Raw genomic sequence first — 19,107 nt, forward strand, 5'->3', positions numbered from 1 at the left:
AAAATTGTTGAAGGGTAGGAAATTAAGAGGTGGGATATGGATAAATCGAAAGAATCAGAGGCTGCTGAGCTTCAAAGGCAGCATTAGGCGACAACTGACTGAATCAGGTGAAAAGAATGCACCAGAAGATGAAGAGGTAGCTTTAAGAGATGAAATAGTGAAAGAACCAGAGGATAAATAGGCAAAAATATGAGGTTCAGCAGTAATCCTTAAAAATACGAAGGATATAGTGAATTTAATCGAAAAACCATGAACCATGGACCTTGCCATTGGTGGGGAGGCTTGCGTGCCTCAACGATACAGATAGCCGTATCGAAGGTGCAACCACAACGGAGGGGTATCTGTTCAGAGGCGAGACAAACGTGTGGTTCCTGAAGAGGGGCAGCAGCCTTTTCAGTAGTTGCAGGGGCAACAGTCTGGATGATTGACTGACCTGACCTTGTAACACTAACCAAAAATGGCCTTGCTGTTCTGGTACTGCGAATGGCTGAAAGCAAGGCGAAACTACAGCTGTAATTTTTCCCAAGGGCATGCAGCTTTACTGTATGATTAAATGATGATGAGGTCCTCTTGGGTCAAATATTCCGGAGGTAAAATAGTCCCCCATTCGGATCTCCGGGCGGGGACTACTCGAGAGGACGTTGTTATCAGGAGAAAGAAAACAGGTGTTCTACAGATCGGAGCGTGGAATGTCAGATCCCTTGATCGGGCAGGTAGGTTAGAAAATTTAAAAAGGGAAATGGATAGGTTAAAGTTAGATATAGTGGGAATTAGTGAAGTTCGGTGGAAGGAGGAACAAGACTTTTGGTCAGGTGAATACAGGGTTATAAACACAAAATCAAATAGGGGTAATGCAGGAGTAGGTTTAATAATGAATAAAAAAAATAGGAGTATAGGTAAGCTACTACAAACAGCATAGTGAACGCATTATTGTGGCCAAGATAGACACGAAGTCCACGCCTACTACAGTAGTACAAGTTTATATGCCAACTAGCTCTGCAGATGACGAAGAAATTGATGAAATATATGATGAGATAAAACAAATTATTCAGGTAGTGAAGGGAGACGAAAATTTAACAGTCATGGGTGACTGGAATTCAAGAGTAGGAAAAGGGAGAGAAGGAAACATAGTAGGTGTATGGATTGGGGCTAAGAAATGAAAGAGGAAGCCGCCTGGTAGAATTTTGTGCAGAGCATAACTTAATCATAGCTAACACTTGGTTTAAGAATCGTGAAAGAAGGTTGTATACATGGAAGAACCCTGGAGATACTAAAAGGTATCAGATAGATTATATAATGATAAGACAGAGATTTAGAAACCAGGCTTTAAATTGTAAGACATTTCCAGGGGCAGATGTGGACTCTGACCACAATCTATTGGTTATGAACTGTAGATTAAAACTGAAGAAACTGCAAAAAGGTGGGAATTTAAGCAGATGGGACCTGGATAAACTGACTAAACCAGAGGTTGTACAGAGTTTCAGGGAGAGCATAAGTGAACAATTGACAGGAATGGGGGAAAGAAATACAGAAGAAGAAGAATGGGTAGCTTTGAGGGATGAAATAGTGAAGGCAGCAGAGGATCAAATAGGTAAAAAGACGAGAGCTACCAGAAACCCTTGGGTAACAGAAGAAATATTGAATTTAATTGATGAAAGGAGAAAATATAAAAATGCAGTAAATGAAGCAGGCAAAAAGGAATACAAACGTCTCAAAAATGAGATCGACAGGAAGTGCAAAATGGCTAAACAGGGATGGCTACAGGACAAATGTTACGGATGTAGAGGCTTATCTCACTTGGGGTAAGATAGATACTGCCTACAGGAAAATTAAAGAGACCTTTGGAGAAAGGAGAACCACTTGCATGAATATCAAGAGCTTTGATGGAAACCCAGTTCTAAGCAAAGAAGGGAAAGCAGAAAGGTGGAAGGAGCATATAGATGGTCTACACAAGGGCGATGCACTTGAGGACAATATTATGGAAATGGAAGAGGATGTAGATGAAATGGGAGATATGATACTGCGTGAAGAGTTTGACAGAGCACTGAAGGACCTGAGTCGAAACAAGGCCCCCGGAGTAGACAGCATTCCATTAGAACTACTGATGGCCTTCGGAGAGCCAGTCCTGACAAAATTCTATCATCTGGTGAGCAAGATTTATGAGACAGGCGAAATACCCTGAGACTTCAAGAAGAATATAATAATTCCAATCCCAAAGAAAGCAGGTGTTGACAGATGTGAAAATTACCAAACTATCAGTTTAATAAGTCACAGCTGCAAAATACTAACGCGAATTCTTTACAGACGAATGGAAAAACTGATAGAAGCCGACCTCGGGGAAGATCAGTTTGGATTCCGTAGAAATGTTGGAACACGTGAGGCAATACTGTCCCTAAGACTTATCTTAGAATAAAGATTAAGGAAAGGCAAACCTACATTTCTAGCATTTGTAGACTTAGAGAAAGCTTTTGACAATGTTGATTGGAATAATTTCTTTCAAATTCTGAAGGTGGCAGGGGTAAAATACAGAGAGCGAAAGGCTATTTACAATTTGTATAGAATGCAGATGGCAGTTATAAGAGTTGAGGGACATGAAAGGGAAGCAGTGGTTGGGAAGGGTGTGAGACAGGGTTGTAGCTTATCCCCGATACTATTCAATCTGTATATTGAGCAAGCAATAAAGGAAACAAAAGAAAGTTCGGAGTAGGTATTAAAATCCATGGAGAAGAAATAAAAACTTTAAGGTTCGCCAATGACATTGCAATTCTGTCAGAGACAGCAAAGAACTTGGAAGATCAGTTGAACGGAATGGACAGTGTCTTGAAAGGAGGATATAAGATGAACATCAACAAAAGCAAAGCGAGGTAATGGAATGTAGTCGAATTAAGTCGTGTGATGCTGAGGGAATTAGATTAGGAAATGAGACACTTAAAAGTAGTAAAGGAGTTTTGCTATTTAGGGAGCAAAATAACTGATGATGGTCGAAGTAGAGAGGATATAAAATGTAGACTGGCAATGGCAAGGAAAGCATTTCTGAAGAAGAAAAATTTGTTAACATCGAGTATAGATTTAAATGCCAGGAAGTTGTTCCTGAAAGTATTTGTATGGAGTGTAGCCATGTATGGAAGTGAAACGTGGACGATAAATAGCTTAGACAAGAAGAGAATAGAAGCTTTCGAAATGTGGTGCTACAGAAGAGTGCTGAAGATTAGATGGGTAGATCACATAACTAATGAGGAGGTATTGAACAGAATTGGGGAGAAGAGGAGTTTGTGGCACAACTTGACTAGAAGAAGGGATCGGTTGGTAGGACATGTTCTGAGACATCGAGGGATCACCAATTTAGTATTGGAGGGCAGCGTGGAGGGTAAAAATTGTAGAGGGAGACCAAGAGATGAATACACTAAGCAGATTCAGAAGGATGTAGGCTGCTGTTGGCACTGGGAGATGATGAAGCTTGCACAGGATAGAGTAGCATGGAGAGATGCATCAAACCAGTCTCAGGACTGAAGACAACAACAACAACAACAACAACAATCAAAAAAAGGAAAAAAAACATAAATATGCAGCAAACGAAGCAGACAAAATGGAATACAGACAACTAAAAAATGAAATCACACACTGGACAGTCTACATTTACATCTACATCTATACTCTGCAAACCACCATGAGGTGCATGGCAGAGGGTGAAAGTCCAGGTTGGAATATCAATTATTAAAAGGTAAATTGCTACGTGCCATAAGGGTGACATGTTGAGATGCAGACAGGCACAACAAAAAGACTGTTTATACACTGAGCTTTTGACCAAAGCCTTCTTCAGAAAAGAAAGGAAAAAAACACACACATATTCACACAAGCAGGCACAATTAGAAAATAAAATTGACATAAAGAGTAAAATGCAAGACACGCATGACTAAGGGAAATATAGTTGCTGCCAATACAAAAAGGAATGCGGTCTTTGGAGAAAAAAGACACAGCTGTAGTATGTCAAGAACTCTGGCAGCAAGCCAGTACTACACAAAGAAGGTAAATGGGATATTTAGAAGGAATATACAAGCAAAATGAACTTTAGGTCAATATTACAGAAAGGAGAGAGGAGGTAGATGCAGTTAACATGGGAGATAAGACACACTGTGAAGCATTACACAGAGCATTAAGAGACCTAAGCTGAAACATAGCCTCTGGAGTAGATGACATTCCCTCATAATTATCGAGACCCTTGGGGATCCAGTCATGAGAAAACTGATACACAAGATATGCGAGACAGGTGAAATACACTCAGTCTTCAACAAGAATGTAACAATTCGAATTCCAAAATAGGCAGGTGGTGATAGGTGTGCATTTTACCAAACTATCAGATTTTTTTATAATCGTAGTTGCAAAATACTGTCATGAATTGCTTACAGATGGAAAACTTGATGAGGCTGATTTTGGAGAAGATCAGTTTTAGTTCCAGAAAAATATAGGAACACAGATGAGGCAACGCCGACCCTACGACTTAACTTCGACAACACATGAGAAACACAATAGAAAAAGGAAACCTATACTTTATAGCACTTGTATATTTTGAGAAAGCTTTTGATAATGTTGTCCGGAATACACTCTTTGAAATGATTAACTTAAAAGGGAGCAAAAGATTATCTACATCTTGTACAGAAACCACGCTGTAGTTATAAGAGTTCGAAGATGATGAAAGGAAGCATTAATTGATAAGAGAGTGGGACAGGGTTGTTGCCTATCCTCAATGTTATTAAATCTGTAAAGGAAATCAATGAGAACTGGAAAGGGAATTGGAATTAAGGGAGAAGATTTTACAACTTTAAGAATTGCTGAAGCATTGCAATTGTGTATGAGGTAGCGAGGGACTTGGAAAAGAAGGTTAAATGGAATGGATAGTGTGATTCTTCAATGGATAGTGTCTTGAGAAAGGTTACAAGATGAACATCAACAAAAATGAAACAAGAGAGACTGAATGTATGCAAATTAAATCACACCAGGCTTAAAGATGCTGAGGGAATTAAATTAGGAAATAAGTCACCACATGTAGTGGATGAATTTTGCTATTTGGGCAACAAAATAACTGATAATGCCTGAAATAGAGATGATATAAAATGAAGAATGATAATATCAAGAAAAGAATTTCTGAAAAAGAGTAACTATTAACATTAAATATAAATTTAAGCATTAAGAAGTGTCTTCTGAAGGTATTTGTCTAATGTGTACCCTTGTACAGAAGTGAAATGTGGACAATAAACATTTCAGACAATAAGAGAACAGAAGCTTTGTAAATGTTGTGCCACAAAAAGGAATGTTGAAGATTAAATGGTTACATCAAATAACTAATGAAGAAGTACTAAATCAAACTGGGGAGGAAAGAAAATTATGACACAACTGGAAGAAAAGAAAGGATGGGTTTATAGGACGCATCCTGAAGAATCAAGCAATCACCAGTCTAGTAATGGAGGGGAGTGGAGGAGGGAGGGAGGAGGGAATTTTAGAGACAGACCAAGGGATGAATATTGTAAGCAGTTTCAAATGGATGTAGGCTGCAAAAGTTATGCGAAGATAATGAGGCTTACACACAACAGACTAGCATGGACTGAACACCACCACCACCACAACAACAACAACAACGAGTTTGTTGTCTTTTTTGCCTGTTTGCAATCTTGTTACTTCTGGAAATTCTTTGTTTCTCTTTAACATTTAGTATGCTACTTCTTAAAAGATTCTTGGTTGGTAGATGCCAATCACGCACATAACATTGCCCATACACTAAATCCAATGTATTGCCTCACCTTTTTTTTTAATCCTTCACTTGCGCAGAGCCAGCCGGGGTGGCCGAGCTGTTCTAGGTGCTACAGTCTGGAACCGCATGACCGCTATGGTTGCAGGTTCGAATCCTGCCATGGGCATGGATGTGTGTGATGTCCTTAAATTAGTTAGGTTTAAGTATTTCTAAGTTCTGGGGGACTGATGACCTCGGAAGTTAAGTCCCACAGTGCTCAGAACCATTTGAACTTGTGCAGAAATGTTTTAATGTGGTATATGACAAAATACAAGCCTGAATTAGCTTGTATATCTGAATGGGAAAGGTGGTCATTTCGCAAACAACATTAATTATTTTTGAGAAGTTTAGAATATTTATTACTTTTTTCTGTTATCAATGAGGTCTCCTGGTTGTTTCAACGTTTTAAGATAAGAAACTTTTCTCTCTGTAAGCTTTTTTTTAAAAAAAGCAAATTGCTATGCACAGCCAACTGTTCAATGGTGCAAAAGGCAAACTGCATTGGTAGTACAGTTCAGTGGAGTGCTCTGTGCCTCCAATCGTGAACAGAACAACGTGACTTGTGATAGTTCAGTCTGTCAACTTGTCTTGAAGCATCACATCGAGCTTAGACTGTGTGAGTATTCTCACTTCATAAGGCTTGCCAGCATAAAGTTACCATCTAAGTTAATGTACATCATAGTGATATCATTTGAACTTTCAGACACTACAGTGAGACCAGATGATGACTACTACCTACAAATTATGGCTTGTACGTATCACAAGTGAAAGGAAAACGGGAGGACTACATCAAACACAACTGTGCACCATCAATTTGTGCCTCAAGGTGTCTAGTACAAAACCCATAGCACCCTGGAGCATGAAGTAGAAGAGCAAGGGAAAACCCAGGATGGAACATGGTCAGTGGTGTCATGTTTTTTTCACTGTAGAACAATGTGGAAGCAGACACGTATCAATGCACATCTCTAACATGTGTTCACATGGGTTTGTCAGAGAGGTATGTTGGTCACACTTTCAGTTGCTATTACCTATAGATTTGGATGCCACTCATTGCTGTTGAGCATAATTTGAGGGATGTTACAGTTAATACTTGGACAACAGATTTGTTTATGAAGATAATACTGTACGAGCATATGAGCACATAGTGTCCACCTGACATGAGCAGCAATTTCTGCACACGTCAGATGTAGTCACAATTGGTCTTTAAGGCCCAGAGAGAGTGGCCATGTGTGTGTGTTTCATGTAAGACTGTGTGCAAGTTTTTGACTTCAAAAGGAGGACTTTGTTCGAAAGCTAACATATTCCTAGCACTCTTTATCAATGTGCTTGTCTGCAACTCAGCTCCTCCCCTATGCTGTGGTTGCCAATCTGCCCTTTCAATATTGTTATTCCATCCTAGACTTTCTGTTATTTGAAGACAACTCAATAAGGCAGCAAAACCTATTCAACTAAAAAATTATTTAACTACTAAATAGAAAATGCTAGGACTTAATATATATATCTAAAAACAAAGATGATTTGACTTACCAAACGAAAGCGCTGGCACGTCGACAGACACACAAACAAACACAAACATACACACAAAATTCTAGCTTCCGCAACCAACGGTTGCCTCGTCAGGAAAGAGGGAAGTAGAGGGAAAGACGAAAGGATTTGGGTTTTAAGGGAGAGGGTAAGGAGTCATTCCAATCCCGCGAGCAGAAAGACTTACCTTAGGGGGATAAAGGACGGGTATACACTCACACACTCACACACACACACACACACACACACACATATCCATCCACACATACACAGACACAAGCAGACATATGTATGAGCACATATATGTCTGCTTGTGTCTGTATATGTGTGGATGGATATGTGTGTGTGTGTGCGCGAGTGTATACCCGTCCTTTTTTCCCCCTAAGGTAAGTCTTTCCACTCCCGGGATTGGAATGACTCCATACCCTCTCCCTTAAAACCCAAATCCTTTCGTCTTTCCCTCTCCTTCCCTCTTTCCTGACGAGGCAACCGTTGGTTGCGAAAGCTAGAATTTTATGTGTATGTTCGTGTTTGTTTGTGTGTCTATCGACGTGCCAGCGCTTTCGTTTGGTAAGTCAAATCATCTTTGTTTTTAGATATATTTTTTTCCCACGTGGAATGTTTCATATATATATATATATATATATATATATATATATATATATATGTCTGCTTGTGTCTGTATATGTGTGGATGGATATGTGTGTGTGTGCGAGTATATACCCGTCCTTTTTTCCCCCTAAGGTAAGTCTTTCCGCTCCCGGGACTGGAATGACTCCTTACCCTCTCCCTTAAAACCCACATCCTTTCGTCTTTCCCTCTCCTTCCCTCTTTCCTGATGAGGCAACAGTTTGTTGCGAAAGCTTGAATTTTGTGTGTATGTTTGTGTTCGTTTGTGTGTCTGTCGACCTGCCAGCACTTTCATTTGGTAAGTCACATCATCTTTGTTTTTAAGTATATTTTTCCTTCGTGGAATGTTTCCTTCTATTATAACTATATATATATATATATATATATATATATATATATATAAAAAGAAAGATGATGAGACTTACCAAACAAAAGCGCTGGCAGGTCGATAGACACACAAACAAACACAAACATACACACAAAATCTAGCTTTCGCAACCAACGGTTGCCTCGTCAGGAAAGAGGGAAGGAGAAGGAAAGACAAAAGGATATGGGTTTTAAGGGAGAGGGTAAGGAGTCATTCCAATCCCGGGAGCGGAAAGACTTACCTTAGGGGGAAAAAAGGACAGGTGTACACTCGCACACACACACACATATCCATCCATACATACAAGACACAAGCAGACATTTGTAAAGGCAAACTCTTTGCCTTTACAAATGTCTGCTTGTGTCTTGTATGTATGGATGGATATGTGTGTGTGTGCGAGTGTACACCTGTCCTTTTTTCCCCCTAAGGTAAGTCTTTCCGCTCCCGGGATTGGAATGACTCCTTACCCTCTCCCTTAAAACCCATATCCTTTTGTCTTTCCTTCTCCTTCCCTCTTTCCTGACGAGGCAACCGTTGGTTGCGAAAGCTAGATTTTGTGTGTATGTTTGTGTTTGTTTGTGTGTCTATCGACCTGCCAGCGCTTTTGTTTGGTAAGTCTCATCATCTTTCTTTTTAAATATATTTTTCCCACGTGGAATGTTTCCCTCTATTATATTCATATATATATATATATATATATATATATATATATAGAGAGAGAGAGAGAGAGAGAGAGAGAGAGAGAGAGAGAGAGAGTCACTTATTTCTGCTGTTGTTTGTACGGACAACATTTTGAGGTATAATAACTGATCATAAGATATTAAAATGGCTAATGTGACTTAAAAAGAACCAACAAGTTGTTTAACTAGACGGGCATTAAGATTAAGCAAATTTGATTTTCAAGTTGTGCATCGACTGAGTAAACTACTTGGAAATGTGGACAGGCTAAGAGGGAAAGTATTTGCTGTGGAATGCACTGATGTAAACACAGAAAAATGGCAGAAAGCACAAGTTACTAACTCAGAGTGTCAGCACTTTGCGAAGCAACCACAATTCAGTAATGAAGACGGTGTGCTGTATATTCACACAAGATGTGGTTTGTGGCTAGAGGTACAAGCAAAATTACGAAACAAGCTGTTGTGGTAGGTTTGTGACTCAGTTTTAGCAAAACGCAGTAGCTGCTGAGCCACAGAACACCAAGTTGCAGAAAACTACAGGTGAAACACGCATAAGCAACATATAGAACAACACACAGAAAAACTGTGTCCCATGTGTACAAAGAGCAGAAATCAGTCCTCCAAAAATTGTGTAACAGACATTACCAGAGGCAGATAACCCATTTGAGATAATCGACGTGGACATATCTGGACCATTCGATCTAACACCAGCAGGGAACAATAATGTACAGACAATAATTCATCATTCTTCACTTTTCGTGTCCATGATCACCATACCAAACCAGCAGACAAAAACCATGGCACAATCAATGGTTAATCATTGGATACTGAAGTTTGGAACACCTGAGACAGTGACAACGGACTAAGGCACAAATTTTATGTCAGTCTTAGTAAAATGGTTGTGTAGACCATTATGCATTAAAAACCCATGAAAAATTGAGTTACTCTGGCAATGGTCACCATAATGATGGGGCTACCCTGCTCCCTTATGCAGTAGCGCAAGGCACACAATTCAAAGGTCGAAGAGAATATAGGCTTATACCCATATGAGGTTGTTTTAAGTCAAAAACTGAAATCTATTGGACATAGGAAATCACTTCCAGGAGAAGATAAGTCATTACTTTGAAATTTTTCCAGATTATTAAAAATCATTTGGCACCAAGTTAAAAAGACAAATGTTAAGGCCTTGGAACAGCAGTTAGGAACACTTAATAAAAAAGCAATATTACCAAAATATCACGCCAGACAATGGGCAATGCAAACCAATCCGTAAGTGCTGAGGAGGAAGACAAAAAAGTATGGTCACCTTACCAAGTACATTACCAAATACTAAACTTGAAATCACCTATTAAGGTTAAATTAGAGCTCCCAACACGCACCACAATAGTGCACATAGGGAGTATTGATCCGCTTAAAGAAACCCTGGGGGTGCTGCCTTCATTATCAGCAGCACCTTCCAAAGGAGGAAGCGGAGTAGCAGAAGAGAAAGAAAACAAAGGCAGAGTAAAACAACTAAAACAGAACACGACTATGGTTACCCCAACTCATCCCGATGTACTTAGATCACAAGCAGATATGGTAAGCTAACAGAGGATTTCCTATTCCTTTAGTGCTCAGTCCAGATCCACCCAAAGTAAGGGGTAGCAGTTCCAGCTATAGGCATCAGATACAGAACGAAAGGAAAAATAGGAAAATACTATATGCGGTCAGTTTTTGCAAAGTTGCAACTACACCAAACTATGAAGTTAGACTTACAGTACTAATGGAAGGGGGGCTGGCTTGACGCAGGCGGTAAAATCTTGAAAACAGTTTTCAGTACAGCTAGTTCAGAGGACTTAGAAAAGATCTATAGGGCTTTATAGCACGAACAAGTGGATGTAGAAGACAATCAGTGAATCTTAGAACTACACACTACACAACTCGCCATCTTGAAAAGGGCATGGTAAATAAGACTAAATTGCTTCACTCCTTGGACACCAGACTCATGGCCTGCATTCAAGCACTTGTAGATACCACCAATCAAGACTTGAGCATATTTACAAGGGAACCTCCCATCGCACCCCCCTCAGATTTTGTTACAAGTTGGCACAGTGGATAGGCCTTAAAAAACTGAACACAGATCACTCAAGAAAACAGGAAGAAGTTGTGTGGAACTATGAAATAAATAAGCAAAACATACAAACTGAGTAGTCCATGTGCAAGATACGCAACATTTAGGACATTGTGAGTTCAGGAGTGCCGTGGTCCCGTGGTTAGCGTGAGCAGCGCCGGATTGAGGTGTCCTTGGTTCAAGTCTTTCCTCGAGTGAAAATTTTACTTTCTTTATTTTCGCAAAGTTATGATCCGTCCGTTCGTTCATTGACGTCTCTGTTCACTGTAATAAGTTTAGTGTCTGTGTTTTGTGACCGCACCGCAAAACCGTGCGATTAGTAGACGAAAGGACGTGCCTCTCCAATGGGCACTGAAAACATTTGCTCGCATGGTCATAGGTCAACCGATTCCTTCACAGAACAACATGTCTGATATATTCTATACGACACTGGTGACGGCATGTGCGTCACCTGACAGGAATATTTTGTCGACCTATCTAACTTGTACACTTGACGAATGGGTAAAAAGATTCTTCTACCTTGCCCGATTTAGGTTTTATTGTGGATGTGATAATCACTCCCAAAAAAGTGATGAAAACATAAGAGTTTGGCACATAAACTGCAACAAATGAATGCAACAGTTTCACAGTCGCACAGTTTTCCCTGTGCTCTGTCAAAACATATGTTTTTAACGTTTTCAAATTTTTCCGTGTGTAGACCGTCAAATCCTGCATGTGTCCAAGCAAATCTGAACATGTCCTGGAATTTTGGAGAGCGAGGTTGATTATGTTTGAGTGCCTGAACTTTGATAATTGTCTGAAAATAAAAAAATTAAAACTTTTCACTCGAGGGAGGCTTGAACCAAGGACCTTGCGTTTCGCAGCTGATCATGCTAACCACGGGACCACGGCGCTCCTGAGTTTACAGTATCCTTGATGTTGCTTATGTTGCGCATGGACTACTCAGTTTGTATATTTTGCTTATTTTTTTCATAGTTGCATACAACTTCTTCCTGTTTTCTCGATTGATCTGTGTTCAGTTTTTCAAGGCCTATCCACTGTGCCAACTTGTAACTAAATCTGAGGGGGGTGCGATGGGGAGGTTCCCTTGTTAGGGACCATTTGTGTAACATGGACACCCAGCTAATGACTATGAATCTCCTTTGCACCCTCGCTGACTGCATTACCGATACACATACAGAAATCACCAAAATGTAGGAAGCATTTTAACGTGTAGTTTCCAGTCATGCAACTGCAATACTCCTACTTCTGAATCAGTTCCTAGAAGGATTTTGCACAGTTCAGATAAAACTGAAAAAACTGCTGGAATTATTATCGCTGTACAATCACATGGCCATAGTCACTAGTACACAAGAGCAAACTTGAAGATTTAAACACAAATACAATTAACAGACAGGTACTACAGATTTGAGTGTTACAGGCTCCATACCTACCCAGTAACATGTGGAGACGTGCAAAACTCTGTGCATCTGAAAATACGTGAAATACTGTTGTAACGGCGACTGGAACAGTTGCAGGATTGAAGTGACAGAAAATGCGGCGGGACCCACAGAGCGGCCCGCGAACAACAACACAACAGAGAAGACGGACACGACCAAAGAAGGACGACAACAACAAGAACGAGACAACAGGGTCAAGAAAACCTAACTAGACAACCACGTCCACTCATAAACAAAACACGAAAGTAAATATGCTGTCTAAGGCGAGGCAATATGTCCAGAGACGTACGCAATGTTAGACTGGCTGGCTGAGCGAAAGGCAGGTGCTTAAGTACTCTATCGGGGACACCGCTATTGCCCGCTGCAACCACGTGTTCCACTGTGGCGCCCTCATGCTAAATGTGGGCCAGGAGGCGCGCGCCACCACAGCTTACGGTGCGATGGTGCAGAGACCTCTAGGGGTCTTTGACATCCATGACGTCTGGCGGGGATTCAAATTCCACGGCACGCAGTACCAGAAATACTACTAGTGGCACATGACAAAGTCCGATGCCCCACTCTGCATGCGGGAATTACTGCGCTATTCAACCAAGCCAGTCACCATCTGTACCATGCGCCGAATACCCACCACCCCTGGGTCACGAGAGTTCACCGTGCTCCACTCCAAGGATGGAATTACCTAAAGAGGTGATCAAAAATAAATCATAATTTTTACAAAGGATAAGGTCGCACTGGTAGTTCTCCATGACAAACCCAGTGGTCATCATTTGTACTTGTTTTGAAGAAGGACATTACATTGACAAACAGTGCATAGAATTACAGGGACAAAGATTATTGATCAATGACACCAAATGTGTCATTTTCGACCAACTTACCGACTACCTGCAATCATCACTAGAACCACTACCCTGAATATGACTTGTACATTTACCTACCTGACCTACCTTTTGCGATCCCACCCACTGGAAACTTGACCTTCCAAATAATACTTTAGAGCCAACCCTTCTTGCCCCCTTGTATCCAATGTTAGCTGCACTAAATGGCCACATGTCAATGGAACACCCACTTGACAATGTGAAAAAGCATTGTACAGATTATCATCAATAACCCATAACCATAAGACCACAACCTCAGCCATCTGCATTTTTCTAGTCATAACAAGTACTGCTTACTATCAGCTCACGTGCAGAACTGCCCAAGTTCCAGCACTACCAACTTTGAAACTAATAAATTCATATCACTAATATCGGTACCAAAAAAGAACTGACTGACATACAACAGCACAATTTACAAATAAAAGCTCTCTGTACGTGGCTAGTACTAGTGAAACAACAATAAAAATGTCAATATGGATAAGGAACAGTTATACTAAGAGTGAATTTCACCAGCAACACTACTCATAGAACTCATGTAGGAGGACACAAAGTGGATATAAGTGTAAACATTCTAGTGCTTATGTTGTAGTCAACTTCTAAACAGGAATTACAATGGCCAAATTCAACCAAGGAGGGAAGAAAGTGATGAATCAAATGGAACAATGCAGTACTTCTTTCTCTTCTGCATAATTAGCTTCCAGACAGCAATATTTATACCTCTAGGGACCAGCCAGTCATTGTGGGGCAACTGGGCTATGTTATGACACCCACCCCATGTTGGACAATGCCATGAAGAGGACAAAGTACCTAAGATGATGCTGCCAACACCATCACTGAGCCTTGAACCACTGACTGCTACTTGACTGATCAAGCTCTTGGCAGCCCTACCCTCTGCCACCACTGCAGGTCCACATGCTGAGATCCAGCCATTTCCCATCCTCCGGAGCTCGAAATAAGGTCCTCCCAACTCTGCACTTCTGGAGCAATAAAGGGCATTTATAGCTACAGACCGCCTTTTCTGCTGCACTCGCCTCCATCTCTGGTAGATAATCACTCGCTCATTCCAAGTCATCCCGACACCCCCTATCGCAGAAAACTTGAAAAAATCAGTTTCATGATCTGCAGGATGACATGCAAAACATAGTGCACTGGGTATTCAGGAACTCCTGTACTAAGTACACAGCTAGCAAACAGGCACTATAATGGTAATAGGCAAAAGAGAGAAAGGTGTGGCCTGATCAAAGAAGAAAATAAAGAATGGAAGACAAGAATGAGCATGAAATCAACCTGCCCAGATAAGTGCATTACAGCACATGCTTATGGGATGGAGGGTATGCTGGCTCCAGATCAAATTTGCCTTGTGGATTGATGGGCTTGTGTGGCATGGTGGTTTTTAGGCCGCTTTCGACATCCACTTAGGTAAATATCAGTGTGGTAGCCAGTTTCTATATCAGTTGCACAATGCACAAACACTTCCAAAACAAAGTCACATCTGACAATATAATATAGCCTATATCAGATGTAGACAGGAGGGGGACATGGATTCCTACCCAGGAAGGAGAAGCTGGTAGAAGCTTTAAAATGCTTTTGCATGTGATGATCTCATAGTAATAATAGACTATATCACATATGGTTCTCCATGAAACTGGGGAAGTACCACACAAGTACTGATCTGGACTTGGCTGGATACAGGAATGAATGGGATAGCCCCCCCCCCCCCCCCCCGCCCTCAAATGGAGACAATCAGACAGCAGTTAAAGGAAAATCCAGTTACACAGGAGTAGTGGGACAGTATAGTAGCAAGATAATTATGAAGTTTGGAGAAGGAATCATTAAGGCACAAGGAACAAGACACTCTAGACGACTCAAAATTAGCTACACAAATTAAATTATGAAAGATACTCACCTGAGACACAAATTTATTAACATCCCCAAATCTTTCATGTATGGCGTTGCTTCCTTTTTTAATTAAGCCTAGTCTTATAAGAAATTCCCACAGCACATCTGGAAAAATGTTAAAAAGGTAGAAATGAGCAGTGAGAAAATCTGATAGTAACTACTATTATGTAACACCTCAATACAACACTTTAATCAACACAAAACTTTATGTTACAGTTTTAATCCAACTGCTCATTGATAACAAATGAATATATATTTTAAGCCTACAATGGCAAGGAGAACATTTCTCAGTCTAGTAAAAACATAGTATATATTACACAATGACAAAACTCAAGTGTGAATTTTCTTTTTTCTTTAAAAAACCAACGTTCTCAGATTTAATAAACTCATTGAACTACTTAGGTAACAGCAATGCCTCGATTTCTAATGTATACAACCCGCAGCATTAGACTTGTATTCACTCCTTTTCTGATCTTTATTCGGGACACTGGGTGATTTCCGATTGATTATATAATGGTAAGACATACATTTCTAAAGCAGATATTAATCTGTAAGACATTCCCAAGGATAAATGTGGACTATGACAATAATTTATTGATTACGAATTGCAGATTAAAATTGAAGAAATTGCAAGAAATAAGAAATTAAGGAGATCGGACTTGGATAAACTGAAGGGACCAGAGGTTGTTGGACGTTTCAGGAGGAGCAATAGACAACACTGGACTTAAACAGGGGTAAGGAACACAGTAGAAAATGAATGGGTAGCTCTGAGAGATGACACAAGGACGGCAGCAGAGGATCACATAATTAAAAAGTCAAGGCCTAGTAGAAATCCTTGAGTAGCTCACGAGATATTGAATTTAATTGACAAAAGGAGAGAACAAAAAATGCAGCACACAAAGGACACGATGTCTACAAATTAAGATTGACAGAAAGTGCAAAATGGCTAAGCAGGAATGGTTAGAGAACAAATGCAAGGCTGTAGAAGCATGCATGACTAGGGGAAAAATAGATACTGCCTAAAGGAAAATTAATTTGTTTTTTGGAGAAAAGAGTAGCAACTACACGAAGATGGCAAGCCAACTCAATGTAAAGAAGGGAAATCTGAAAGGTGGAGAGAATATACAGAGGGTGTACATAAGGGAAACGAATTTGAGGGAAGTATTATAGCAAGAGAAGTTCAGTACAGGAAAGTTGTAAATACTACAAAACCATCAATTTAATGAGTCAACATTGCAATATACAGACACAAATTATTTACAAAAGAATGGAGAAACTTATAGAGTGACCTTGGGTAGGTGTCAAACCAGCCTTCAGATTGAAGACCATACCACCACCACCACTTACTTTTACTTTCATCACTCTTTGCATTCTGCATGCAAGTAAACCATTTACAATTGTAATGCAAAAGTATGTGATGGCTCTGAATGCACATAACTATTTACACCTATGTTTTAAAAGCTGTTATTTGTTGTAAATCTTCAATCTGCATTTTTCAAGTTATTGCACCATTCAGACATGAATGTCAAAACACTAGCAGTTTTTCTCCAGAAACAAAGTAATGGTGTTCAAGCACTCACCTCAGACTTAAACTGTATGAGTAAGAAAATGCTGACTTTATCTGTTCTAATTCAGTCAGGTTTTGTCATCACAGGTGATGGTTCTTGAATAATTTATTTTTTTTACATTCAGTCAAAAATTTGCAAAATCAATTACTAACATTCAATCGGAAAAAAGCATCAACTTGGCAAATATTGTAATTACCAACTAAATTTCATAACTAAATACAGACAACTAGAGAAGGAGAGTAAATTTTTGTATACATTTGCTCTACGCAACATATTGGCTACGACACTCCACAGACTAGCTATTCCCAGTACAGGGTTAAACCAAACTAGGTTCTAAGACACCTACAGGATTAATGGTTATTTGCCTAGTGCAACAAATTGATTGCATGTGGGTTTTTACAAAGTTTTCTGCACTCACTTAGAGGAAGCTTGATGTAGTGCTCCCACTTTCCACTCACACATACTTACCTACACAATACATAATGAAAAATCCCGGATAGAATAACAACAACATTATGAAAAGGATAGACTGCTACTAATCTGATGAGGAGACAGTCACGACAGGCAAAAAACTGCCAAACATTTGGGCTTTTGGCCAAAAGGCCTTCTTTTACAGTAGAAAAAACACACGCCACATGGGATAGACGCACAGTCTGAGGTGCCTTATCACGGTCCACTCCCCCCCCCCCCCCCCCCCCCCCCGCCCCTGTCGGAGGTTCGAGTCCTCCCTCGGGCATGGAGAATGTGTGTGTGTGGGTGTGTGGGTGTGTTGTACTTAGTGTAAGTTAGATTAAGTAGTGGGTAAGCTAAGAGACTGATGACCTCAGCTGTTTGGTCCCATAAGACCTTACCACAAATTTCCAAAAAAACACACACACACACACACACACACACACACACACACACACACACACACACACTACTGTTGCTGGTTGCTGAGACCTCTGTAGCCTGCCACAGTGGTCACATCTCTGTAAGATGCCTTCATGCTTTTTCTACTTCAGAAGACTGCCTTCAGACCAAAAGCTCAAATGTATAGCAGTTTATTATTTTTTTTTTTTTTTTTTTTTTTTAAGTGCCTGTTTGCAACTCAACATCTCCTCCATATAGTGAATAGCAATCTATCCTTTTCATGATATTGTCATTCCACAATAAATAGGCATTACAAATTAGAATATATACAGAAAACCATCACACAAGAAGCTTTCTATCCCTAAAATGAAAGAAACTGAAGATTTCTTACAAATTATATGCTTGCAATTGTCAGCCTTCATGTCGGAACAATGCTTCAGCACAGTAGCAACTTCCAGCATTATACGAGGTGTAATCCCATAGAAATGAGAATTTTTGTTTTCCTCAAAGAATCTTTATTCATCAACATCAACTTCGTCTCCTTCAAAGTAATTCCCCTCTGATCTCACATACTTGTACCAGGGCTTTATTAAATCTTGAAAACACTTCTGCAACTCAGTTTCTGTCATGGTGTTCAGCTCCTTCAGCAACTCTGTTTTTCTCTCATCTAATGATGGCAGAATGACATCCTCTCTTCAGCCTCAGGAATAGAAAGTACTCACAGGGGACCATGTACAAGAATAAGGTGACTGAGGCAACATAACGGTTTCGTTTTTTGCCAAAAAATCATGAACAAGCATCAAGGTACGGGTGGGAACATCATCGTGGCACAAATTTCCACTATGTTTTGCCAGAATTCTAATAGTTTTCTTTGGATTGCTTCACACAAAGGATGCATAACTTCAAGGTAGTATTCCTTATTAACCGTGTAACCATAAGGCAGGAACTCATGATGCATTATCCCATAGTAATCGAAGAAAACCGAGGCAAGAATCTTCACACATGGTCAAACTTACCGAATTTTTTTCGGCCTTGGATCTTCAGGCAGTTCCCATTGGGTTGATTAGGCCTTGGTTTTGATGTCATACCTGTATATCCATGTTTCATCACCTGTTATAACCTTGTTTAGAGGTTTTAGATCACTGTCAACTTCATTCAGCACTTTCTGAGTGATGTTTACACAATGTCGTTTTTGGCTGAAATTCAACAATTTCAGAACAAACTTTGCTGTTATATGTTTCATGCCCAAAACATATGAAAAACTTGCTTTGCGTGAGACAAAGGATATGCTGACATCATCAGCAACCTCTCTGATGGTGATTTGCCAATTTTCCAGAACCATTTGCTACTTCTTCCACATTTTCACCAGTAATTGATGTGC

At 40.0% G+C, this 19,107-nt stretch overlaps 1 protein-coding gene across 2 annotated transcripts in view; it reads right to left on the reverse strand.

The window, feature by feature from the left end:
- LOC126162672 (non-structural maintenance of chromosomes element 3 homolog) overlaps positions 1-19,107 on the reverse strand; it is a 77,596-nt gene that overhangs the window by 37,071 nt on the left and 21,418 nt on the right. For both annotated transcript variants that reach the window (XM_049919321.1, XM_049919320.1), the window contains exon 3: positions 15,314-15,411. In XM_049919321.1, the coding sequence (XP_049775278.1) occupies positions 15,314-15,411 (98 nt within the window). The remainder of the gene's footprint in view (positions 1-15,313; positions 15,412-19,107) is intronic.

Source organism: Schistocerca cancellata, chromosome 2, assembly GCF_023864275.1.
Source record: "Schistocerca cancellata isolate TAMUIC-IGC-003103 chromosome 2, iqSchCanc2.1, whole genome shotgun sequence".
NCBI lineage: Eukaryota > Metazoa > Arthropoda > Insecta > Orthoptera > Acrididae > Schistocerca > Schistocerca cancellata.